The following is a 27,476-nucleotide window of genomic DNA, read 5'->3' as shown; positions in this document are numbered from 1 at the left end:
TTTTGATCTTTTTATTTTTTTATTTATTTTTTTTGAGGAAGATTAGCCCTGAGCTAACTACTGCCAGTCCTCCTCTTTTTGCTGAGGAAGACTGGCCCTGAGCTCACATCTGGGCCCATCTTCCTCTACTTTATATGTGGGATGCCTACCACAACATGGCTTGCCAAGCGGTGCCATGTCCGCAGCTGGGATCCGAACCGGCAAACTCCGGGCCGCCAAAGTGGAATGTGCACACTTAACTGCTGTGCCACCGGGCCGGCCCTGATCTTTTTATTTTTAAAGCTACAATCTACATTAATAAACCTAGGACACACACACACACACACCCCTGAAACAAAAGTTTCACAAAATAATACTACCATTTGACATTTTCTATTTAATCTATTTTATTTTATTAAAAAACATGCTGGTCACAACCCAATAAGTTGATTTACAACTCACTGATAGATCATGATCCGTAGTTTGAAAAACACTGTCCTAGAACATCCATTTTATAATTTGTGTGTCTCAAATTAGAAAAAAAGAAGATGGTGGAATTAGAGTGCTGGGCATTGTGCATAACCCACAGCTCCTCTTATCTGGACTGGCGGCCAAACGAGGAGCAGAGCTGCTGAGAGTGTGTCCTTTAAGTGGTAACCTCTCAGCAAGATCATGGCAGAAAAAAGACTGACGACCCTACTTAAAGACGTAGAAACAGCCCACTCTGTCTTCTCACAAATTTCTAGAGGGCACAGACCCCACATATACTGAGTACGCAAAGATAATAATATTCGGGCAAGACTTTGCTCTGAGTTGAAAAACGATACTGTCTATCTTCCTAGCACTTCTGAGGATGTTTAAGGTCCTTTGGAGAATTTACCTAATCAATCTTGGTACTATTCTTGTGAGGAAGGAAGAATTCTGCAGTTGGTGGGAGTAACAGCAGATCTGGGACTAGGGGAGGCGAGTAAAACCTCTAGATTGCTGAGTATTTGTACAATTGCATAACTTGGACCTTACTCATCTCATCTCAATCCTGCCCCTGTTGAGTCCTGTTTCTATTTAAAATGTTGCTATTGTATACATCATGGAGTTTTTGCATTAATTTTTATTTTTGAAAGTATTGAATTAGAATATTATTTATCTTAATTACTAAAATTTTTGGCATTCCCTTAATTTTTGTGCCCAAGGTGAGTATGTCACTGACATCACCCTCATCTTGGCCCAGAGTAAGAGGTACCTAGGTTAGTTACTAACTAGAGCAAGTTAAACAAGGATGTATTAAAACCAAGCTTTCTAATAACCACCTCTCCAATTACATTTTCATAAGTACCATGACTCAAAGGATCATCTTAACATCCTACCAGTAAGGTTTCAGAACTAGCGAATTCAATCAGCACAGGACAGAGTTGATAGTAACATCTTTCATACCTCTGCAGTTACAAATATTTCACAGGCAATCAGGCAGGCACAAACCATAGTACCAGTCTGTCCTGGAAAAGAAAACAGTTAGTTCGTGAACCAATGTTCATGGTAATACTTGGTATAAAAATACTCTTAGAAATATCCTAAGAGTTCATTTTGGATTGATTTTCTTTCACTCTGAAAGTGCTTGTTCAAAATATTTCAATTCAGAAATAGCCAAAGCTGTTTCACTGCTCAGAGGTTCCACCTGGAATTCTGCCCTAACTCTGTGCATGAACGCACATGGGCACGTGTATACCGTTCTTGAGTTACTACTGCTGGGGGCTGCAGTAATAGGCAGAAGCAATCAGCTCTGCTCTAGGACTCCAAAGCTAAAGAGCTGCTTACCAATTAAGACCTAATTACATACCCTGTTTTTCTAACTAAAAGTACCTATAAAAGATAAAACATGGTCAGAACCCAAAACACTATCGAGTATTTGAATACCCTTTACTCCTTACATTTTCATTAGAGTTTTTAAGTGTGTTACAAAACATATATGAAAGTAAAAAGAGTAGTATAATGAACCCCCATATACCTGTTTCCCAGATTCTATAATTATCATGTTATATTGCTGTACTTGTTTAATTTCTCTTCCTTCTTCCTTCCTTTCTTCCCTCTCCCTCTTTCTCTCTCTTTCCTCTATAGCATTGTAAAGCAAACCCTTGATTTCATGTCATTTCATTCTCGAAGTCTCTTATGTTTTATTCCAATTGATACTTTTGTCCTGCCATACAAAATCTGAGTTTAAAAAACATGTTACTTTTATTTTTACGATGATCTGTAGCTTTTGTCTTAGCCAGTATATGCTGAACTTATTTTATGTAATTCCAAACTTACTCTTCTAACTTGAGATGCACTCTATTTTCTAGTCCTTTTTTGTTTGTTTGTTTAATGGACTACTAAACTTATTTTGCAACCCATAGTTTGAAAAACACTATTCTAAGCCAAGTGCTTCCAAAGAGGACTTTGTACCACCGTCTGCTATTACAAATAAAAGCTTCTTGCTAAAGGAAGCTACTGACCATTAACAACCTGGCTCTCAGTTGTATAGACTGTTAACATTTCAATTTTCAAGGACATTTCTGGTCTCTGTAACTGTGATATTTTCCCATTTGAAGAAAACTTTTGCAGATTCATGTCCTTGTGACTGTAGATAAGTACAAGCACAGACAAAGTAGATGCTGTCTCATCCAGTCAAGTCGTGTACAGTGGGGAATCGTAAAAATGATACATACTTGCCTCCAATATTTTATTTTAACTTAAAACATAAATGTACATTCATTCACTAAACTTCTGATATTGGACGAAGGTTTTAACATTTTGAGTGCCCCCAACTGGAGTTTTTTCTTGGAAAGGCCAGACTCATGGTATAAACCATTGCCTCATCCATATTTCTAGCTTCAGATTCTTCCGAGCAATCTAGGTGCAGGATCTTTCTAGATTTTACTACTGGAATTTTTCTCCCAATGTTTTACATTAGTCGTACTTGCATTTAATTCAGCTGCAATTTTGGTTGTAGGCAGTCAGCTTCATTGAATCTTCTTGAAACATTCAACTTAGGTTTCATAAAATTGTAACTCTTTCTGTTCACTCTGACATTTTACAGATCTACATAATATTTGATTATTTGACATAAGTATAATAACAAGTAGAACTGGCAGACACTGGTGGAAGCAGAAACACATAGGCATACTAAAAAGAAGCATACTAGCTACAAGTTTTCAACATGCCAATGGACACCAATAGGTGTGTTTATGGAGGGAATGGAGAACGTGAAATAATCCACCAAGTTGGTCAGATGGAAGTCGTAAGAGAGCTTTTGTTATCCTGAAGTCGGCAAAAGCATCTTGCACCTCTAAATATAATACAATTTTTGGCTTTCATAATGATAACAACTAACATTTGGGTAATGCTTTACAGATCTCATATAATCTTTACAACACCTCAGTGAGGTAAACAACCTGGCATAAAGAAACTGAGAAACTGAGGTTCTGTAAGTTTAAGAAACTTTCACATAGTCAAATAGCTAGATACCTTAATGCCAGCTTATATGACCTTTTGCAACAATCCTTAAACTTTATTCTTTCTCAAGTGGTGTCCATCACCCTTCCTCACAATGCAGATCTTATATTTCAAGTTCTTGAATCTATAACCAGAGCACTGAGGTGATTTTCCAGACACCAAGAGTGGTAGCTCTATGTATGTATGTATGTATGTACGTGTGTGTGTGTGTGTGTGTATCCCTTAGAGTTGTTTAAAGCATTTAACATGTAACTGAAACAATTTCTCATTCAAGATATTCAGACCAAAATAGCCTTTTGTCAGTTTGACTGCCTTACTTGATACAATGAATGTCTCAAATGAAAATGTACTTTGTAGCATCCATTAAAAAAGACTTTGAAAGAGCTAGAGACGCTTAAACATTCACTCCTATTATTTAAATAAAAATATGTTCATTGTATATCTACTAGAAAAAGACTCAGGAAAGATAAGTCTGCTGCTAAAAACTGATAGCATACCAGTTGAAGGATAACAATAATGGCCAATATTATCAAGCCATTGATACTTCTTTCAGATAGATAATTTTCACATTTCATTTAACCTCTAAAATAGGACCATGAGGTTGGAACTGTCATCATCCACATTATACTTATTAGAAAACTAAAGCATGGAGAATTTAAGTAATTTACTCAATGCCGCAAAATTCTTTAACGGCATAGTTGGGATTTAAACCTAGATCTTTCATTTCAAAGCCTGTGCTTTTAATCATTATGTTTTGATAACTGCAACTTTTCAATTTCTTTTCTTTTTTTTTAGTCTCTCAACCGGGAAAAAAAATCCAATTGAAAAGGATAGACTAAACATTGGTAAAAGACATGTATAAAAGATAGCTGATGAAGCTGTGAGAGAGTTCTCAGTTAATCAAGTCCTTGGGCCCAGTGGAATTATTTTCCAGAAAACTTAGAATTCCTGACTGGACAAACTTGCAAAAGAGACTCCTCAGCATCACTGGATATTCCTTATGGTGGAGAGCAGGAGAGGTGTGGATAGCCTAGAGCTGATTCATTTCCTGCTTTGCAAATCAGGAGGTAGTGCATTTCCCAAATTGTAAGCCAGTAACCTTGGTGTTAATTTAGGGAGAAATTTTAACACAAATATACTTAAATGGATTTGTTGCATACACATAAAGAAAAGCTATGATCACTCAAGCCCAATGTGAGTTTTCCAAGTTCTGGTGGATTTATTTCATTGATAGTCTCTTGATACTCTTTATACCCACTTTTCCCTACACATCTGTACGCTCACAGTACTCCTTGTATGACGTCTCTGCTCAAATGTCTTTGATTTGGTAAGACCTTCCTTGACCATCTACATATCAGTTAGCAACCTCTCTCCCATTACATATTCTCCTTATTTTTATTTTTTCAATTGCACGTGTCACCATCTAATACATATATTTTCTCTGTAAACAATAGACTGTGGTCTCCATGGGAGATGTGCATGTATCTGCTTTGTACACTGTCACATAAATGCATCTAGACAGGATCTGCTGTTCAAGGCATGGATGAATATATTTGCTCTTTCAATTTATCCTGTCATCCAGTCCCATGGCCACTCATTTTTCTCATTTTGTTTTCACTTCCTCATCCACCTAGAAGTATGACGGACAATTTCACTGTTGGTTTTACCAATACTAAATAACAGTGCCAGTAACATTGCCATTCTTGCTTCTGGTCCTTTTGCTGTGCCCATTCTGTAAAAACCTAATACTGGGTCCATTTGGGCACCCACTTCCTCCATTGCTACACCAGAAATGTAGAGACAACAGAGATGCAGAAACACCAGAGATACAGAGAACCGCTGGAGAAAAATCACGCAACTTTTCATGTTGGTAATAATGTCAATTAATGGTCTGACACTTAAGCTAGACCCTCACTGCAGCCAAAACACTTCTCAATGGTGCTAGTCAGTTCTTTTTCTTGGTTCCCTTAGAATTTGGTTGAAATTTTCCCTACATTCCTTAGGTCGCCAACCCAATTGCCTTCCCACTGACTCTGAGTTTGTGTCTTCATTTCTTTCTTCCCAGAGGCAGGATCTCCGATAACGTGTTGCCTCCCTGAATCCCCCTTACAAGCTTCCTGTAACTACATCTATTCCTGTGACTACACCTCTTCCCTTGAATCTCACTTGTGAGGAGTTTCTCCTCTTAATTCAGCCAAATCCTCCACTTGGGCTCTGGATCCCATCCCCTTCTCTCAACTCAGGGTTTTGACTTTATCAGGCCCTACTCTTCTGTGTCTTCAACCACTCCCTCTCTTTGACTCCTTTCCCTTGGCAAATAAACATATTCAGCTCCCCTTACCCTATCTTATAAACAACACTCACTATCAGCCCCAAATGCTCAGACAACTAACTTCTCTCTGTCCTTTTACAGACAAGCACCTTGACTGTCTAGTCTACACTTGCTATGGTCACTTCCTCCTCGTTAACGATTCTGGTGCTGGCTGTCTTTAGACTCTATTTTAATAATTATAATAGCTACCATTTACTCACTGTTTACTATGTATCAGGTGCTCTACTACACAGTGTAATATGCATTACTTCATTTTAATTTCTTAACAATCCTTTAAGGTAAGTATTACAATTCCCATTTTACAGATGGGAAAACTGAGGTTTTGAATGGCTATCTAACTCACCTAAATGGTTAGCGATGGTCCTAGGTTTTAAATCTGGACAGTTCAATGCTAATTATCCCACCATTACCAACTGCATAATAATATGCACACTTTGAGAAAGACTGTTCTACATCAATGTATCTATCTTAGTCTTGAGCTCCTTTACATCCCACTGATGTGACTGCCTTTTCCAGTCACCTGCAGGCTTGCTTGACTCCTCTGGTCTTTTCAGTATTTCTTCACTGCACCTGGATCACTGTTTTTGGAGTTTTCTTTGCTGGACCCTTTTTTTTTGCTTCATCTGAGGTATTTTGTTATTTATCTGGCAAATCTGGCAAGGAGGTTTCTCTTACATTTTCCCATAAAAGATAAAAGAATATTTATTCTAAGAAATCTAAAGAGTTTTCTTTACAAGGGTACTGAGAATATTAAATCTGGGTACTCTTTGCATTAAAGTTCAAGAAATCTAACAAAGATGATTGAAAGTTAAAAAGACTATTTCTAAATCAAGATGATAGTTTGAGCACCAATGATAGATTGAAAACTTCCACCTCTGTATCAAACATATGGAAATGATAAAGAAAAAAAATGGCTGAACTCAAAAATAAAAAGGCAAGGAAAACTCAGAGGATCAGAAATGGAGAGAGGAGTCAAGCTGGTAGGTAGGAGTTGAAGCCAAGAAACCTCAAAATAAACTATTATAGGAAAAACAAAAGGGTGAGAGGATCCACAGAATGCAGGAAAGTAGATAAAAAGAAGCATAGAAAAATTGTGGTAAATATAAAACATATAGCTGAATGTCATAAATAAGTCCAAATATGTCAGCAATTGCAATAAATACATTGAAAATGAAGATACTGAGATTGCATTTTTAATGATGCAGGTATATACTCTTTAAAGAGACATATCTAAACCAAAATGACACAGAAAGGTTGAATGTAAAATGATGAAAAATTTATAACAGAAATAACCCACTGAGAAGATATAATAATCATGTATTTGCACGCAGCTAACAACACACTATGAAATATAAAAGGCAAAAGTTGATAGAATTAAAAGAAGAAATCAACACACAAAATAGTTGATACAAAGAAATAGTAAAAAAGAAAAGAAATACTAAATAGAAAGATTTGAGTAATATAATTAATAAGATTGATTTAATGGATAGATAGATTTATAATAGATAGATAATAAGATTGATTTAATGGATAGATAGATAGATAGATAATGGATAGATAGATAGAGGAAAACTGATACGAATGACAATTTAAAAAAAAGAGGCTGCTCTGATGTGCACCAGCTGAACACCAGCCCTCCAAACAATCCTAAAGGGAAATCGAAGAAAGACATGTGAACACAGAATAGTCCTCTCTCAGAAAAAAGAAAAAAATGAAATTTGAAATGAATGTTTTCCTTCAAGCAGGGAATTAGCTTTAATTAAAAGAATAGTGAAGCCAATTGCTTGAAATTATAATATTTTAGGTTGAGCCATGTGAAATGGCCATTTTTATAAGTGAAAGATGGTCCAAAACTGACAGTTCCATGTGGTTCAACCTCTATATTCTTCATTTATCCATGGCATTGTAAATTGCTAACATATACAGAATATTTCAACCTGTGGATCTGGAGACAGAACTTGCCTACTCACTAATGGGCTTGAAACTAGTTTTCAAATAAGACTAAAACTTGATTCTACTCAAATATATACGGCAGTTTTAAAGAGTTATGTTTTCCCGGAATTCAATATAAAAAACCATTTTACGGCTCACCAAAAACATAATTCTTTGTCAAAAATTGTGAAATATGCTTGGATGATTATTAAAAGTCTAAAGTTGAATGAGAGAAAATCTAATTCAACTTAAATTGGTTGGATTTACTAACAGCTTTCTTTTTCATTGTACACCCACCAAAATCATCTTCTTTGTATCATTACACTATAAAAATTCCAGTAGATTTGGTTTTTGAAATAGCATCACTGTTGGTGCCCTTAACTTTAAAAGCCTCTCACAAAGTTTAAGAACAATCTTAAATAGAACACAAGTGCTCAGACAGTTTCTAAACACTGTATTTTGACAGATTATTTTAGCAAATCAAAAATGAAGAAACCAAATAGTCAATAACAACGGAAATTTCTTAGTTTTTATTCCTATTTTCTTCCCTTCTTTACTCTCTGCCTTCCTCCCCTACTCCCCCCTTTCCTTCCCTTTCTTCAGTCTTGAAGCTAATATTAAAAAGTGTTAACAATTATTAACACTGATTAATAGCAGTATGACTTGGTCTTGTACCTTAATATGTTTTTCACATTTCTCTAGAAAAAGAGAAATAAAAAGAAAAATGTTTTTACCTTTTCCGCCTTTACAGTGAATCACCACAATGTTTCTTTTATCCTCAGCCATCCACTCAATGACTTCCTTCGAAAGAGTCAGCATCTCTCTGATTTCAAACGTAAAATTTTTAGTTGAATTAAAGTACTTCAAAAAAATTGAGCTCAATTCATTTAGCCCTCTTCTGACAGCCAACTTGGCAAGAAACTTACTTTAGAGTGGGCACATTGTGATCATCAATCATGACTCGATGGACCCTGTGGTGGAAATGCTTAGGATTGTAAGATCTTTCACCTAAAATAGATGATGCATGGGTCATACCTCTATATCTAATAAACAAAGTAAATGATCAAGTTATGAATAAGTTATGCTTTTCTGTTAGAAATTCCTTATTCACCTTTAAAAGGAGCTTTCTGACTGGCTCCTCCTGCTCTAAAAGAAACTTAAGGGTCTCAAAAATATAAGGACAGTAGTGGTTTGTCCATCTTGAGTAACCTAAGTTCAACCTATTTTGGTTTGCTTAATAGGACTTACTTTTAATTTTCTAGCAGGCTACTCATTACATTATTATAGGGTAGTTAAGCACCACAGAGCAGAAGCAAATGTGGTCGACCAAAATGTTTGCCTCCTGAAAATGATAATTTAATGTACAGGAAGAGGAGAAAATCAAGAAAGACAAAGTAGTAAGCTGAGATATAATCTGTTTTCTACACCGTTTTCTTTTTTTTCTGTGTAGGGCCCTGCTCTCCTCACACCCCACTCCTAGTGGGTTAGAGAATGAATTTGTTGAATTATCTGTCTTCAAAACAGGAGCTGGCAGGAAAAACAGAAATATTTTCTTCACCTAAAACCACTAGAGCATACAGACTCCTAAAATGGCTCCGCCTCTACCCCAGCCTCCTGTCTCGCTCACGGGGCACTTCGTGCTGTTGAGCTATCTTTTCCCACCAAATAGGGCCAAGAGCAAGATGGAGATTTTTTAACTCACTTCCCACCACTACCAAATACTTATGACTAAATGAAACGTAAAAACTGAATCGTCTTCTTACATGCAGTGATTTGTTTTCTATCTATAGTAGGAAAATATCTAGTTAAGTACGTACTGCATAGATTGTAGACTTGGTAGTGGTTTCGATGCTTGGTGTCCAGGAACCGCACAACTTCCTAAAATCGATGGACACATATATTACATATATCCACATGGCACCAACATAAGCCACTTCCTAGGAGTAGCCTGAAATGGTTATTACCTTTTATTCCCTTGTCCCTCACTTAGCACCTTTTAGGGGAGATTCAGGGACTATAAGAGTATGTGCATTCCAAATCACATCTAACCCACTGATAGTTTTCAAATAGCCCACAAGGTTGTGCTTGACTACCCTGATTAGCCTCTACTATAAATACACATTGTTTAAAGATACCAGACAAGGAAATTAGCTGGTTGACTAGTTTTAAGTGAATTTATTCCTACTCATTAATTCGCAGTACTATATGATTCTTATCTAGATCTAATTCTACATAGATATGTATTTTAGATAATGATCTGGATTTTACCATCTACCTAAGCATTACTTAAATAAATAAATGCAAAAACTGTATGTATGATTGTGTGCATGTGTGTGCATGACAGAAAAAGATAAACACATTATGTCAAATTTTAGATAAATGGTAACAATATGGAGAATTTCTTGGCTCATCTGTGTTTTCTTGTTTTCTAAAATGAATATATATGTGCGTATGTGTATATATGTGTATGTTATACACACATATATGTATATATGTATAACTAAAAATAATAAATAGTGGTTATTATTTAAAATACAGTTAATATCACCATACTAATACAACAATATTTCCAGCAAACTTATCCAACTGCAACACACACATGTGCATGTATCTCTGCCAAAAACAAAAGTGACTGTAAAAAATGTCAAAAATTGATTAGTACAGTACCCTTATAGCAATGTTTACTGGCTTAATATTGAGAAAAAGAAAAATTAAGGTATCAAAATGATCAATTTGTTAAATTGGTTATCCCTGTCAGGAGGAAATAATAAATCAAAAAGAGAAACACTCTGAGTCTGCATAGCACTGTGGTAGGGGGGATAAATAGTCTTACACGTGTCAAAAATGTGTGGGATCCCTACACCAAGATAAAATCCAGATGGACTGAGGTATCAAATATAAAAAGCCACAAATATCTCTAAGAAATGTAAATGAACATCAATCAAGTCTTTGGATGAGGAAGAACTAAGGATTATCAATGGAAGATCAACAGATTTAGGTTTGACTTCACAAAAATTTGAAATTTCTGTTTAAAAAAAGCCACAGTACAACAAACAAATGACAGGAGATTCTTCAGTAAAATTGAGAGAATAAGGACTATGCCTAGTGTAATCTATAAACTAGTTATAGTAGTACAAACTAATAACACAGTAACAACAATTTAAAGATTACTCTCTCACCCTATAGATAAATAGGCCATAAATAAAAGTGTCAGTTCACAAAAGAGAAAATCCAACTGGCTAACAACCTACAAAGATAAATATTTAGCCTCACCAATAAAGATGCCAAAACAGTAATGAAATGCCATTTTCACCCATAAAATTAGCCTTGCCTTTTTAATGAGAAGACCCAATGCTGGCAAATATGGCATGAAAATTCCTTGCAGGCCAGTTAATAAGTACATTTCAATAAAAGAAAATTGAAGGTTAATATCTCATTAGTATGTACAAAAATTTCTAAATAAAATATTAGCAAATAGAATCTAATGATATATTAAAAAGGATAATACATTAAGACCAAAGGGGGTTTATTCCAGGAATAGAAAATATTGTTTTAATATTCGAAAATCTCAATGGAATAAGAGAAAAACATTTTGATTATCTCAGTAGATGCAGAAAAAGTATATGATATATTCAGCACCGATTGATGATTAAAAACTCTTAGCAAACTATAAATAAAATGGAAGTTTCTTAATCTGGTAAAGGATAGCTACAAAAAGCCTCTAGAAAATATCATTCTAATATTGAAATAGCTAATTCTTTCTACCTAAATTTGGGAACAAGGCAAGGCTGTCTACTCTTACCACTTCTATTCAACATTACATTGGAGGTCCTAGACAGCTGAATAAAGAAAGAAAAAGAAATGAAAAGTACAAAAAGTGGAATTAAAGTAGTAAATTACATGATTATGTATGTAAAATACCCCAAAGAATATACAAATTAATTATTAAAATAAATGCATGAATTTATGAAGGGTGCTGGAAATACATACAAAAATCAGTTATAGTCCCAGCAAATAATTAGAAAATGAAAATTTAAAAATACCATTTAAAATAGCATCAAAATCCATCAAATAGGGATAAAGCTAACAAAAGATGTGCAAAGCCTGTACAGTGAAAATACTGCTAAAAGAAATTAAAGAAGACCTAAATAAATTCAGAGATATATTATGTTTATGGGTTGCAAGACTCAATATTTTTAGATGTTGATTCTCCCCAAGTCAAGCTATGTAGTCAATGTCATCCAAGTTAAAATACCAGCAGGGTATGTGTGTGTGTGTGTATGTGTAAATTAACAAGCTGATTCTAAAATTTATATAGAAATTCAAAGGACCTAGGAAAGTCAAGATAGTTTTAAAGAAGTACAGGTTTTCTGGGTTGGTGAGCAGGTGGAAATGCTCACCTGAGAAAAGTGAGAGAAAAGGGAGCCTGGAGAGGGTTTAGAAGCTTTGTGCCCCTTCCCCCATGCATTGCCCTATGCATCTCTTCTATCTGGCTGTTCCTGAGTTGTGTCCTTTTCTAATAAAGTGGTAATCTAATCACCAAGTAAATAAACATCAAATGAAGATGCTGTGGAAGCTGAGGAGCATGAGGTAAAAAGACTCAAGTTTGACAAAGAAGGAGAAGTCAGAGAGATGGCCAAACAACTTCAAGTGAAATTTCTTCAGTTATGATAGAAGAAACAAAATCATCTTCATCTAAGAATAAAGACAAACAAAGTAGTTGTATCAGGCAGCACTGTACAGAGGAGGATGAAGAGGCAGAAGAGAGTCTTTAATGACATCAACAGAAATGATCCCAGAAAGAAAAAAAGTCAAGAAAAAGAATCTGATGCCTTAACTAACTGTGAATGAAGAGACTTCTGAGAAAAATAACCAAATGGAGGAATCTCACTGGTCTCAAGCTGAGAAAGATTTACATTCTGAAGGTAGTGCAAATATAAGGCCCTGTAAGTAGCGACTGTGACTGCCATGAAACAGAAGAATTAGTAGGATCCAATACCAGTAGACATGGAGAGATTCTCTCAGAATCATCCATGGAAAACGATGATGATGCCAGAGAAGTCACTGATGAACCAACAGAACAAGACTATTGGAAACATTTAGATGCAGTATTTTACATACAGTTCTAGTTTTATACTGTATCAAATTCCTATGTAATAAAGTGGAGGTTTAGTTTTACAAGAGAAGTAGGTTGTAAAATAAAGTACTTTATGGGATACATCCTGAGAGAGTTGTTCATATAGGAACAGTGAATTATCAGCTCCTCTGGGTCCTGCTTATTATTGACAATTTTTGGTGGGCGGAGTCTGGTTAATCAGTGGTTTGTGTATAGATTTTTTTAAATTTAGAATTAAAGTTTTTAAATGGGAAGGTAATAATTACAATTTTTAAACTTTGAGGACAGTATCACATTTAGTTTATACATACGCAAGAAAGCTTTTTGTCTTGTCTTTTTCTGACAGCTCTAGAAGTTTTCCTATTTTGGTCATAGTTTCAACATTTTACCATGTGAATTATAGGGTTTTGTGGTAGTTATATATTATTTATATTTATAAATATACATTACATATAATTCATCTCTTACAGAAACAGAAAAATATAAAATTTGCCTCCTTAGAATAATATTGTACATTTACATGTAATCTATTATACAGGGTATATTATATCACACATATAATAACATATTATATAATATAACGTGGGATATAATACATATTATAATAAAATAATAAATAACATATATTATGTTATGTAATATGATTAAGTACAATTATATTTATATAATATATACCATATAATATATTATATATAAAATATATAATTTTAAATACAAATATACGTATATTATTCTAAGGGAGGCCATGTTATATTTTTATCTTTCTATAAGAGATGAATTTATATTATTATATAAATTATATATATTTATAAATGGAATAATATATATGTATATATAATATGCATTAAATTTTTTACCTGAAAGAGCATATTTTTAGGAGAATACTGCCACCTACGTGTTATAAGTTATATTAAATTTATAACTCCATAGTCTGTTTACTGAGAAAAATGAGCATTTGTTAGATAAATACCCTTACCTTAATGGAATTCCTATAGAAAGAGTGTTTTCCAGAAGATGGGAATGACATGGCAATAATACGCCCTGGAAGTCAAAATAGTCACTATTACAGATGTTATTATACATGTGAAACAATAAATGAGAACTTAATTTACATATAATCAGACTCTTTTTTCATAAAAAAGAAATTTCAGGATTGAGAATGACAAAAAAGCTAACTAACCCTCAGAATAATCAACATAACATATTAAAATATCCAATATAATGACCACTAAACTCACACAGTGCTCCCAAGACTCAACTGCTTCCAGCCAAATGCAACAGATTTATGTTGATCTCAGTCTGGAGCTGCCCCCATGGTGAGAATTTCTTATCTGAACACTAAAGAAAAAGGAGAGATCTGGGATCCAGCAATCGTGGGAACTCCCAGGGTGCTCCAGTGCTCCTGACTCAGAAACCTGAGACCTACAAAGGGTTCCAGCAAGAGAACAGGTCTCTCTGAGATCCTTGAGACCCAGGATAACTATTAGAACTCAACAAATTCTAAACCAAACAAATGGAGTCAGCTGAAAATTCCTTCAACTCCCTGTACTGTAACCAAGTAACCCTGATTTGGGATGACAATGGAGATTTTCCATTGTCAGGGTTAAACTACAAATATGTCACACTACCATGGTGCTAGATGTCTTCACAGATAAAGAATGCTTTAGACAAGGTAAGAACCAAAATAAACATATAATTACCCACACACAAGAAAAATGTGAAGTTAATGTAAGTAAATCAACAGTTAAACTTCACAAACCAGTAATGTAAGTGAGGTCTAAGTCAAATCCATCCTTCCTGTATCGCCGTTTGTTTCCTGAAACCTGAGAGTTTAAAACAATCATTAATTTGTAAAATATAAATCAACATAAAAATAAAGAAGATTATATACATATCTATAACACTCGCCAGTATTTCCCGAAACACAAACATTTTTCTGAATCACAAACATGTTTTGCCCACTTACCATCCTTCTGGTCAGTATTTCAAGATGTCTTTTTTGGTAAGCCAGATGAAAAACTCTCATCAGAATGATAAGTCGTAGAGGTCGAAATATAATTGCCAATCTAACAATAAATTTTAGAGATCCATTTTTACTTCAGAAATAGAGGATTTTGTCAATATGGACTAAGTCTTGAGCAGTGATTCTTAACCAGGGGCAATTTTGTACACCCCATCTATCCCCAAGCCTCTCACCCACTTACCCAAGGGATATTTGGCAATGTCTGGAGGCATTTTTGGTTGTTGTAACTGTGTGTGGAGGGGGTGCTACTTGCATCCAGTGGATAGAGGACAGAAAAGCTGCTAAACACCAATGAACAGGACAGCTTCCATAACAAAGAATTATCTGGTCCAAAATATCAATAGTGCTGAGATTGAGAAACTCTGGTCTAGAGAGATAGCTATATGATGGATGCTTAGAATTTGTGGATTTAACTTTTGTAGCTTAAGATGAGCATTTTTCAATCTTTTCCCCATCAAACAAACTGAGGGTTCTTGTTCACCTGTGTTACTCCCATCAGTAACAGAGGTTCACTACACTACTAACACACATCAGGCAGGCAGTAGATTGAGATACTTCCCAAGTGTGCTAGCTACTGTCTCTCCTGCCATCAGAAAAAAAACACAATGGCAGAGAACTGATGGTTTGGACTAGTGCTTCTCTAACTTGAGTGCACACACTGATTCAGTAGGTCACTGGGGCCTGCGGTGTTTTCCTTCTTGCATTTCTAGCTCTTAGATGATGCTGAGGTTGTAGGTCAGAGGACCATACTGGCTCCAGCTATTTTCAAACAACTCCAAAAGCCTATCGCATAACATCAAGTTTCACTAGCACCTGAATTGAAGTCCTGGGAAGCTGGAGTGCAGAAAGAAGCAAGCTATTAGACTAATAAATAAGCCTAATGAGCCACCCAACATCTACATCCCAGTACGCATTTGTTCTTCTTTTCCTCATCGCCAAAGTAGAAAGAAGAAAAGCCATCAGTTCTTCATACACATTTTAGTTTCCTGATCCCCAACAGTTCTGATTTTGCCTCAGCTTTCTTCATTCCAATGATACTGCAAAATTCCACCTCTGTGTTGCTATCCACGTCACCTGGTTTTCTGTTCCATTTGCTTTTTGAGAGAATTATCATTGGAGTCACTCAAGTTTTGCATATGCTCAAACCAATACTCTCTTTGTTATAGGAAAAACCCAGGAATTTCATGTGTAAGGAATTTGTGATTGAAGCTTAAACGGGAATTTAGTGGGAATTTCAAAGTATAGCGAAGTTAAAGTTAGTACAAGAGGCAAAGTCCCCAGTTTCTTCTTTGAGTGCTCCATCTTCTTCATTCAACCAAAGGTACGTAGTGCGTACACCCTTCATGGATCCCTAAATACCACCAGCCTTTAGTTTCTAAGTATGTGGAAATTTATCTAAACATTTCATTTTCAAGCAGCTTATCTGGCATAGAATCATCACATTCAGAGTTAAAAGATTATACAAAATGAAATCCATAGAAAACGCAAAAAAAAAAAAAAGACAGTTTAAGAAACGTGAATCATGTCTCTTACCTGGGGATATCATTAAAATAACTGAAGTCATAAAAAATGTAAATTATATCAATCAGTAGAGTCAGCAGAATAATGACAGCATCTAAGGAGTTAAGTAAATCAGAGAAATATCGTTGCATCCTATAATGTAAAACAAAAAATACAAGTTTATGCTCCCCCAAAGAAGAGACAGGGAAATTTTAAAAGCAAGAATTATTTGGCTCATCTCCATTAACAATTCTATTTTAATGAATTATCTAAAATGCATTTACTAGACTAGACAGAGAAAAGTATTCCTATTCATTATTTTATACATATATATGACAAAAGCATAAATATTGCAGTTTAAGTTCAGTTAAGAGATATAACCAAACCATCAAACAAGAGGCAAGCAATGCCTTCACATAGGTGGGAGAGAAAGGTGGGATGTTGGAGAGTACTATTGGGCAGTGGAAGCTGAACATGTCACAGCCTTAGAGCAACTGCGGCTGTGAGGAGGGCAGAAGAGGAGCTTGTGAGAGGCAGACAGGTCCACTATTTTGGCCTGCGAACTCATCATCTGGCTTTGTACCTAGAGTGGAATCCCAATGGGCTGGTATGGCCTCCCCTGCAAAAGCTGAACTTGCACCCACTGCACCTTCCTCCCCCCAACGCTGGCTCCTTCAGCTGTGGGCACTGGTGATCCGCGGGAAGGTTCTAGGGTAGCTTCCACTTCTAGGGTAGCCCCTTTCAGGCTCTGAGTAACCCGGGAGTGGGCAACTGTCCTTAGCTCAAAGGCATGAGGGTAGAGTTCAGGAGGAGAGGAATCAAGCTGCCTTCTGAAAGGCTCTGGATGAAGTGAGGCCAGGGAACTTAGTCTCTGACTTCCACAGCAGTCCAGCTCTAAGGCTTGGCTTACTCCATCCACCTTCTCAGAAAGCCAGCAGCGGAGAAAATCAACTGCTGCCTCACTACTAAGCCTCGCTGACAGGATGAGCATGCCTCAGATCTCCTGTGTACCTTAACAAAAGTTTTTATTTTAACTGAGGTAGGGGATTGTTCATGATCTATTTTCTAGTATTTAATATGCTATCAGATTTTATTTAGATTCAATTCTTAATGAAAGTATTAATATTTATACTTCACATACATGTTCCTCTTAATAATGTGCATGTAGACACATCAGCTGCCTTGTCCCATTTTGCAAACCCATTAAGCTTTACCTGTTGAAGGAACCATCTAGAATACATTATTGGAGACTAGAGTGACAGTTACAACAAAAATATTAAAGCCCAATCTAGTAGAAATTGGGATTTGGATAGTTGTTTCTCTGGTGGACCGTGCCTTTGAGGAGAATTATTTTGATAAAGAGGGACAAATTTGGTTGTGTTGACCTGGTAATTACTTTGGGATGCTTCTCATAGCACTACAAAATAGCTTCATATGTTTTTAAAAAATTAATCAAACTTACCCTTCTACACATACTCGAAGAAGAACATCCATTAAAAAAAATAAAGCAATAGTTAAAGAAATTGAACGATATTCCAAAGGAATATACACTTTGCTATCAGAGATGAATTGATCTGCGATGATAAGAGACATGTCCACAAAGACGAGCAAGATTCCAAATATTCTAAAACAAACAAACACATAAATAAACAGAATAAAGATGAATTGGTTTTCACCTCTATAGTTAGACTACATTTAGCCCAGGGATCTGATACTAAAATGTCATTATTTAGGATTAAACTGTCAGTGGCAGGGAGAACTGTGTTGTCTTAGAATTTCAACAAAATTACTCAGTTTTCACCCAATAGAAGCATTAGGAAAATAAAATTCCCACAAAACCACTTCATGTTATCATGCTCCTTTATAATAGACACATCAGACTAACCCTCCAACATAGAACTGTCAAACTGAATTAAAATTACTTATCTCTGCTTGTAAACTCTTCTTAAAATTCAAGAAGTTTATAAGAGGTCTCTACGAATTTCTCATAGTAAATAAAACCTCATTAGTCTTGATAATTATTAAGAATTTAGTAATAAAAACCAAGTGAAAGCATGACTAACATAAGCCCTAAAAAGACCACTTTGACCAGTAAGATTTTTTCATCAGTGAGATTTTCAGCAAGTATATGATTACACATTAATGGATGTTTCTAGCATATGCTGGGCACATGAGAAGGACTTCAATTCCAAAAATATATACATGATTGAACTCTAAAGTAACTCCGAAGCCTTTCTCTTACGTATTCTAAACACATTATCCATAAATTGATTACGCTATTTGTAGAATCTATGAAGATGAATTAATTAGTCTTCAAAGTACTTTTTTCCAATTGCAACACAAATTAAAATATTATAAATTTAAAAGGAAGCAAGTATATTGCGTGAAGCTGTATGATAGTATGAAATCTTGCCATCATGTGGAGAAGAAGCCTAAATAGAATGCTTTCAGAATTAAGGAGTAATTCGAGACAAATAAGGTATTTAATAAAACACTTTACTTGTAATTGTAGAATTTTAAAGTGCATGCATCATTATTTTTACTTTTCCAGGTAGGAAAAAACATACTAATATGTTACCATTAGACTTAGGGGAATGCCGTTTCTTTGCAATTCTTAATGTTCAGGTTAAACTAACCTTCCAAGATAAATTAGATTACATTATATGGGACACGGGGGCTATTTAGTAACATACTGACAGTGGAAATGCTTTTTTTCTCCTCCTAGATCCTTTCTCATTAAAACAAAATTCACATTAAATGGATACATATTTAATTACCTCTTTTTTTAGGGTCTCACATACCTGATTATGAAAGATGATACAATTAAGCGTATAACTTTCTTAATCTCTTGGCTGCAAAAAGAAGTAAAAATAAAATTCAAGAGTTTTCAAGTTTATCACAGATTTCTTCTAACATATAATATGAATTTAACCAATAAACAAAGGGCTTTATAAATATAATTTTAAAAGAAAATTCTTCAGAAGTTGCATAACAAGGTGCTTTTTACTAATAACTAAAATTTTCACATTTCTGCTTCATGATTTTTTTTTTTACTTTCATATGTGGAATATGAATAAAACACCAAACTTTAGATGTCTAGTAACATTTCCTTTGCCTATAAAGCCCCAACCCCACCTTTATGGTAATATTAAGCTTGGCGTCATCAACTAAAGCAACATAGCGTGGAGATAGAGGGAGTGATAGGAGAGACCTGTGTTCCAGTTCTCCCATTCATGAGCTGTGGGATCCTGGGCAAGTCATCAAACCTTGGCCAGACCTATTTCCACAGCAATCAAAGAAGGGACTTCAGGCATGGGTAGGGAGCACCCATCTTGTCCTGTAATATTCATCTCTTGAAACAAGACATCCCATGAATATGACAGTTAAACATTAATGAGAGTCACATTTGGAGTTGCAAGTGCTCTTTGGAGGTAATTTAATAAGGAATTTTAATAAGATGCATTTCAAAGGAGAAATAACATACAGACTGGGCTCCTTCCATTAATAGGAGGAGGAAGAGGAGCCTCTTTTATGAACTCCACAGTTATGCCTCATTTTATCCTATGGCTAAAGACAAGGTAGCCACTGGGGTGCAGTTTCATGCCCTGCTGAAGCTTCCAACACAGGACACAAATTCCACTCCAAGTGGGATCAAGCCCAAGGCAGTGCTCATAGCCTGTGCCCAAGACTGAAGAATGGAGATGATGGATGAAGAACAGAACTAGGGCACCACCAAAATTGGCCACGGATGAATACTCTTAGGCTAACCTGGGATACAAGAGCTCCGCACTCCCTCTAATCTCTCCCTCCTTTACCTGCACCCACAACCTCTGCCCAGGCTTAGTGAGTTGAGGCTGACATGGATGGGAACTGATTGGCCAAAAGAGGTGAATTTCCCCCTGAGGTTACCATTCTCTTAATACAAGCCCTTTCTCAACCACACAGACTACTGGATCTCCAGATAGCAATGAAATGTTATAATAAATCTGAACTTGCCTGACAAAGTGAACATACAGAACCATGACTGACAGAATCATGGGGGCACAAAGGTATGACTTAGGATGGCTTTAGGGCCTCCTATCACTTTCAGTGCCTCACAAAACTACCCCAAGTAAATATGCAATTGAGATTTTTTAAAAACAGTGTGCTATGTAAATGGAACTTCAAACAATATGTTTAGAGTTTGCAGGGAAAGGATGTGACTCATTGACTCTATATCCAGGAAAAGTACTGTTCATATTTAGGAGCAACAGACAGATACTCTCCAACATGAAGCAACTCAAAGCATAGCAGCCACATACCTTTCCTAAAAACAATTACTCGAAGTGCTCAAGCCAACTGAGCAATGAGTCAAAAGGAAGAATGCAGGAGTAAGAAAGATACCTTATAGAGACAAGGTTAAGAAATTAAATCATAACAATTCAGAACTGTCTAAATAATCATTGTTAATGGAGCACATGGAACAAATGATTCTAAAAACAAAGATAATCTAAGATTCTTGATAATACCATGGACTTAAATTTGCAGGTTTTCTCACACAACTTAGGATTTAAGGTTTGTAAGAAGATAGAAGTAAAAGCAAGTCTCATTTCTTCTCTTTCCCAGGTACAAGTCTAGTGTTAACCTGGATACTGACGGAGAAACAAGGGCACAATTATGTTCTCTAAAAATAAGTTTATAACTTTCATATCATTAAAAATTGACAAGAATAAAAACAATGAATTAATAGCAAAATACAGAAAAATTTAAAGATAAAATATGAAGAGAATGTTTAACACAGAAAACAAAGGAAGATGATAGCAAATAAAACCTAAAATACCAGAAATGATAACAAATACAAGCACGTTACTGTCATATTAAATATTGGCAAATACTCTCAGATAAGTTTAAAAACTAAATGCACAATATGCTATATACAAGAGACAAAAACTAAATTAAAATGATAGTTTGAAAATAAAGAGATGGACAAAGATATGAGATGCAAATGTTAAATCTCAAAATATTAAAAGTTGTAATATTATATCAAAGTTGAATTCAAAGTAAACATATTAACTATGACCAAGACATCTTATATTGATAGAAGGTAGATTCTATAGGACATTAACAAGGCCATGTTGAAAAGAGGTGAGACGTGTATTGGGGTCAGGTCCTGTCTTTCCCATTGGACGCTTACTTCTCTGTACAGATGGTGGAGAAGGCATGTGGCCATACTCAAAGCACTAAGGGCACCAGGGTGATTCTTTGGTCTTCCTGCTCTCACACTAGGGCTCTGGACTTTTCCCCCAAACTATCCACAACACACAAGGCTACATTCCCAGTTTATAGTGTAAACTCTGGTTGAAGAGAGCTGAGTCCGGCTTCAGATCTGATTCCAACCTAAGTTAGCTCATTAGAATTCTCTACCGGGGTTTGGAGAGGAAGCTCCAAAGTAACTAGGAGTGTCTTTTGCCTGGCTTGGTCCACAGGGTATGTACTTCCCTTGGGAGTATTGGTGGCAAAGATAAGATCTGAGTGTCTCTGGCCAAATACTATCTATTCTTAAATATATATATATATTGAAATATAGAAACTTCTATTGTGCAGCAAACACATACTTAAAGAATTCGTATGAAATATTTGAAGAAACTCATCCTGTAATAAGACATAAAAAACTTCAATGTACTTTAAAATATAAAAATTATGCAGGCTATATTTTCTGACCACAATGTAATAAAACCATTGCAGTGGGAGAATACTGACATACAAGATATTTAATCGCATTTTATCATTACAGAAATTAAAAAGGTGCCATACATGACAACTTAGATTAAATGGAGATATTGCCTGAAAGACATGAACTACTAACATTTGCTCAAGAAAAAATAGATAAGCTGAATAGTCTAAAAGATAATATACCTTTTAAGGAAATTGAACTTGTAGTTTAAAACTTTCCAACAACAAAAACTCCAAGCCCAATTTTTAAGTGAAGAAATAATACCAATTCTAAACAAACTCTTCCAGAAAAGAGGAAAAGAGGACTATTTCCAAACTCATATTAAGAGACCAGCATTACCCTGATTATTCTATCTTTGTTAGACCAGCCAAATCAGTAAAGATGTTACATGACAAGAAAATTACCAACCAACATCCCTCATGAATACAGATGCAAAAATCCTTAACAAAACGTTAGGAAATCGAATCCAGCAACATAAAAAAGAAAATGCATCATGACCAAGTGGTGTTTGTTCCAGGAATTCAAGGATGGTTCAATACTCTAAAATTAATGTAATTCACCATGTCAATAAACAAAGGAAAATAAAACATACAGTCATCTCAATAGATGTAAATTTTTTTTTTCCAAAAAATTTAAGGTCCATTCATAATAAAAACTTTCAGCAAACTAGGAATAGAAGGGAACTTCCTTAGCCTGACAATGGACATTTACAAAAATCCCATGGCTAATATCATTCCTAATGGTGAAAGACTGAATATTTTCTCCCAATGATTAGCAATCCAGGATGTCAGTTCACTAGTCTTCTATTCAAAATTGTATTGGAGGTTCTAGTCAATGCAATAAGGCAAGAAAAGGAAACAAAAGGCGTATAGATTTGAAAGGAAGAAATAAAACTCTATTTGTAGAAGATATGCTTGTCTACCCAGAAAATCCCAAGGAATCTACAAAGAAGCTAATAGAACTAATAAGTGAGTTTAATAAAGTTATCAGATAAAAGGTCAATAAACAAAACAATTATATTTCTATATACTAGCAATGAACTATTGAAAAATGGAAATTTAAGCAACTACACCATTTATATTAACACCAAAACCCACAAAACACTTTGGTGTAAATTAACGAAATATGTGCAGGATCTGTACACTGAAAATTACAAAACATGATTAAAGAAAAAAAGATTTTAAGGTAAGAGATGTACCATGTTCATAGATTAGAAGACTCAACATTGTTAAGATGTCACTTCTCCTCAAACCAAGCTATAGATTCAATACAATTTCTATTAAAAAATCACAGCACAATTTTTTGTAGATATTGATAACCTGATTCTAAAATTCACATGGAAAGGCAAAGTGATACCACTCCCTGATTTAAAGACTTACTGTAAAGTTAAATAATCAAGACAGTGTGGCATAGAAGAAAGAATCGACACATAGAACAGTGGAACAAAATAGAGTCCAGAAATAGACTCTTGTACGTGGTCAACTGATTTTCAACAAAGATGCAATGGCAATTCAACAGAGAAAAAATAGTCTCACAAGAAATTGTAGTAGAATTATTGGACATACATATACAAAAGAACAGTCTTCAACCTATATCACACAACGTACACCAAAACGAACCCAAAATGGATCCATGTACCTAAATGTAAAACCTAAAACTATGAAATTTCTAGAAGAAAACATAGGAGAAAATATTTGTGACCTTGGGTTAGAAAAACACGTCTTAGACAGTACACCAAAAATCATAATCATGAAAGAAAAAATTGAATTTTATCAAAATTAAAAATTTCTGCTGTGTAAAAAAAATAAACCAAAACAGGGACAAGCTACAGATTGGGAGAAAATATTTGCAAAATATTTATCTGATGAATTTGTATCCAGAACATATAAAGAACTCTCAAAACTCAACAATAAGGAAAAAGAATTTAAAAACAGATCAAAAACTTGGATAGACACTTCACCAAAGGAAATCAATGGATAGCAAGTAAGCATACGAAAAGATGCTCAACATCATTGGTCATTATGAAAATACAATTTCAAGTCTCAGCGAGATACCTCTACTCACCTATTACAATGTCTTAAAAAACAAAGTGAAACAAAACAGACGGACAATACGAAGTACAGGCAAGGATGCAAAGCAACCAGAACCCTCATACATGTGAAACAGTACAGCCATTTTGGAAACTATTTTTTATACAATTAAACTACACTTTACCATAAGATTCAGCAATCCTTACGCCCACACAAAGACGTATATGCAAATGTTCATAGCCACATTATTCATAACAGGCCAAAACTGGAAATAATCTAAACGTCCATCAATGGGTGAATGGATAGGAAAATATGGAATATTCATATAATGGCATACTACTCAGCAATAAAAAGAAACAGACTACTGATACACGTATTTATATGGATGAATCTCCAATGCATTAAGCTATATGAAAGAAGCCAATTTCAATTGGCTACATACTGTTCAACTCAACTACATGACATTCTGGTAAAGGTAAAACTATAGGGACAGAAAATAGATCAGTCACTGCCAGGGGCTAGATTTGGGGGAAAGGTTGAACACAAAAGGACTTGAGAAATTTTAAAAGGATGATAGAATTTTTCTGTGTCATGATTATGACAGTGGTTACACGAATCTATGTATTAGTCAAAACTCATAGAATTGCCACACAATGCATAAAATTCATTAAATATAAATTGTAGCTTAAGTTTTTAAAGAATATTTACTATGCTGTAAATTATACCTTAAGGTGTGAAAAGTGTGCTGTAATCAAAAGGCTAGTAAAATGATGGAATAAAATAAATTCTGGAAACAGAGCCGGTATGCAAAGATTCATAATAAAATAGAGAGACATTTAAAAATCACTGAAGAAAATAGAAATTTTTTCAATAATAGGTTCATTCATTCAACCAAAGTCATTGAGTGCCTACTACGTACTATGGTGCTGTTTTAGTCACTGGAGATACAGCAGTTAACAAAATGGACAAAATTTTCTTCCTTCATGGTGCTTGCACTCTTGTTATGAGGACAGACCATAAGTATAATAAATAAGTAAATAACATAATAAGTTATAAAGTGATAAGTGCAATAGAGATCATTAAAACAGGGCAAGAGCAATGGAGGGGAATGCAATTTTGATGTTGGGGAAACTAGGTAGTCACTTGGGAGAAAAGTAGATTCCTACATTTTATACCTTAATACAAAATAAATTCTGGACAGATGTTTTATTCAAATGTAGAAAATAAATTCAAAATATAGAAGAAGAAATTTTGGTGACTATATTAAAATCTTGGGTAGAGAAAGACTTTCTACGTATGACACTAAAGGCATAAATCACAAAGGAAAGTAGAGATATATTCAAATGCATGAAGATTATAAACTTCTATGGGCCAGCCCTGGCAGCCTAGTGGTTACGTTCAGTGCACTCTTCTTCTGCAGCCTGGATTTGGTTCTCAGTTGCGGACCTATGCCACTCAACTTTCAGTGGCCATTCTATGTTGGTGGCTCATGTAAAGAAAAAAAAAAAGAGGAAGATTGGCAACAGATGTTAGAAAAAAAAAAAGACTATAAATTTATACACAGTGAAAAGCTAGACAACCTGGGAAAAATTACTTGCCCTATATATGACATAAAAAAGATTGATATATTTAACTTTTCAATCCAATGACAGAGATAACATCCCAATTTTATTTTATTTTATTTTTTAAATTTTTTATTGAGGTAATGATAGGTTACAATCTTGTGAAATTTCGGTTGTACATTATTGTCTGTCACTCGTGTTGTAGGTGCAACCCTTCACCCTTTTTGCCCACCCCCACCCCCCCCTTTCCCCTGGTAGCCACTAATCTGTTCTCTTTGTCGACGTATTTAAATTCCTCATATGAGTGGAGTCATACAGAGATTGTCCTCCTCTATCTGGCTTATTTCACTTAACATAATTCCCTCAAGGTCCATCCATGTTGTTGCAAATGGGACAATTTTGTTCTTTTTCATGGCTGAGTAGTATTCCATTGTATATATATACCACGTCTTTTTTTATCCAATCATCTGTTGATGGGCACTTAGGTTGCTTCCACGTCTTGGCTATCGTAAATAATGCTGCAATGAACATTGGGGTGCATGGGACTTTTGGAATTGCTTATTTCAAGCTCTTTGGATAGATACCCAATAGTGGGATAGCTGGATCATATGGTAGTTCTACTTGTAAATTTTTGAGGAATTTCCATACTGTTTTCCATAGTGGCTGCACCAGTTTGCATTCCCACCAGCAGCGTATGAGGGTTCCTTTTTCTCCACAACCACTCCAACATTTGTTACTATTAGTTTTAGATATTTTTGTCATTCTAATGGGTGTAAGGTGATATCTTAGTATAGTTTTGATTTGCATTTCCCTGATGATCAGTGATGATGAACATCTTTTCATGTGCCTATTGGCCATCCGTATATCTTCTTTGGAGAAATGTCTGTTCATGTCTCCTGCCCATTTTTTAATTGGGTTGTTCAATTTTTTGTTGTTGGGTTGTGTGAGTTCTTTATGTATTATGGATATTAAGCCTTTGCCGGATGTTTTACTTGCAAATATTTTTTTCCCAGCTAGTGGGTTGTTTTTTTGTTTCAGTCCTGTTTTCCCTTGCCTTGAAGAAGCTCTTTAGTCTGATGAAGTCCCATTTGTTTATTCTTTCTATGGTTTCCCCTGTCTGAGAAGACATGGTGTCCGAAAAGATCCTTTTAATACTGATGTCAAAGAGTGTACTGCCTACGTTTTCTTCTAGAAGCCTTATGGTTTCAGGTCTCAGCTTTAGGTCTTCGATCCATTTTGAGTTTATTTTGGTGAATGGTGAAAAAGAATGGTCAATTTTCATTCTTTTACATGTGGCTTTCCAGTTTTCCCAGCACCATTTGTTGAAAAGACTTTCTTTTCTCCATTGTATGCTCTCAGCTCCTTTGTCGAAGATTAGCTGTCCATAGATGTGTGGTTTAATTTCTGGGCTTTCAATTCTGTTCCATTGATCGGTGCACCTGTTTTTGTACCAGTACCATGCTGTTTTGATTACTGTAGCTTTGTAGTATGTTTTGAAGTCAGGGCTTGTGATGCCTCCAGCTGCGTTCTTTTTTCTCAGGATTGCTTTAGCAATTCGAGGGCTTTTCTTGCCCCATATGAATTTTAGGATTCTTTGTTCTATTTCTGTAAAGAATGTCATTGGGAATCTCATTGGGATGGTGTTGAATCTGTAGATTGCTTTGGGTAGAATGGACATTTTAACTACGTTTCTTCTTTCAATCCATGTGCCTGGAATGTCTTTCCATCTCTTTACGTTGTCATCCATTTCTTTCAGAGAAGCCTTGTAATTTTCATTGTATATGTCTTTCATTTCCTTAG

General features: G+C 35.2%; 2 protein-coding genes across 7 annotated transcripts in view; one reads left to right on the top strand and one right to left on the bottom strand.

Moving 5' to 3' along the window:
- The window catches only part of LOC138918351 (phosphatidylinositol 3,4,5-trisphosphate 3-phosphatase TPTE2-like), a 390,322-nt gene that overhangs the window by 15,789 nt on the left and 347,057 nt on the right, over nucleotides 1-27,476 (bottom strand). The window contains exons 17-26 of the mRNA XM_070239585.1: nucleotides 19,173-19,223; nucleotides 17,834-17,995; nucleotides 16,405-16,524; nucleotides 14,815-14,914; nucleotides 14,608-14,671; nucleotides 13,825-13,889; nucleotides 9,550-9,610; nucleotides 8,659-8,740; nucleotides 8,467-8,555; nucleotides 1,411-1,472 (exon numbers count right to left, since the gene is read on the bottom strand). Coding sequence (XP_070095686.1) covers nucleotides 1,411-1,472; nucleotides 8,467-8,555; nucleotides 8,659-8,740; nucleotides 9,550-9,610; nucleotides 13,825-13,889; nucleotides 14,608-14,671; nucleotides 14,815-14,914; nucleotides 16,405-16,524; nucleotides 17,834-17,995; nucleotides 19,173-19,223 — 856 coding nt within the window. The remainder of the gene's footprint in view (nucleotides 1-1,410; nucleotides 1,473-8,466; nucleotides 8,556-8,658; nucleotides 8,741-9,549; nucleotides 9,611-13,824; nucleotides 13,890-14,607; nucleotides 14,672-14,814; nucleotides 14,915-16,404; nucleotides 16,525-17,833; nucleotides 17,996-19,172; nucleotides 19,224-27,476) is intronic.
- LOC138914995 (mitochondrial ornithine transporter 1) overlaps nucleotides 1-27,476 on the top strand; it is a 110,302-nt gene that overhangs the window by 38,312 nt on the left and 44,514 nt on the right. The window contains exon 7 of one of the 6 annotated variants that reach the window (XR_011427691.1): nucleotides 16,038-16,192. The exons of 4 other annotated variants lie outside the window; for them this stretch is intronic. Coding sequence is in view for 1 of the 2 variants with exons in the window: in XM_070239596.1 (XP_070095697.1) it covers nucleotides 8,515-8,663 (149 nt within the window). In the remaining variant the exon portion in view is untranslated. Of the gene's footprint in view, nucleotides 1-8,514; nucleotides 8,811-16,037; nucleotides 16,193-27,476 lie in introns of those variants that run through there. One more of the 6 variants, XM_070239596.1, reaches the window with a different exon arrangement.

The sequence above is a fragment of the Equus caballus genome, chromosome 17 (assembly GCF_041296265.1).
Source record: "Equus caballus isolate H_3958 breed thoroughbred chromosome 17, TB-T2T, whole genome shotgun sequence".
NCBI lineage: Eukaryota > Metazoa > Chordata > Mammalia > Perissodactyla > Equidae > Equus > Equus caballus.
Note: the sequence above shows the minus strand (reverse complement) of the source record. Positions and strands in the feature narration are given on the sequence as shown.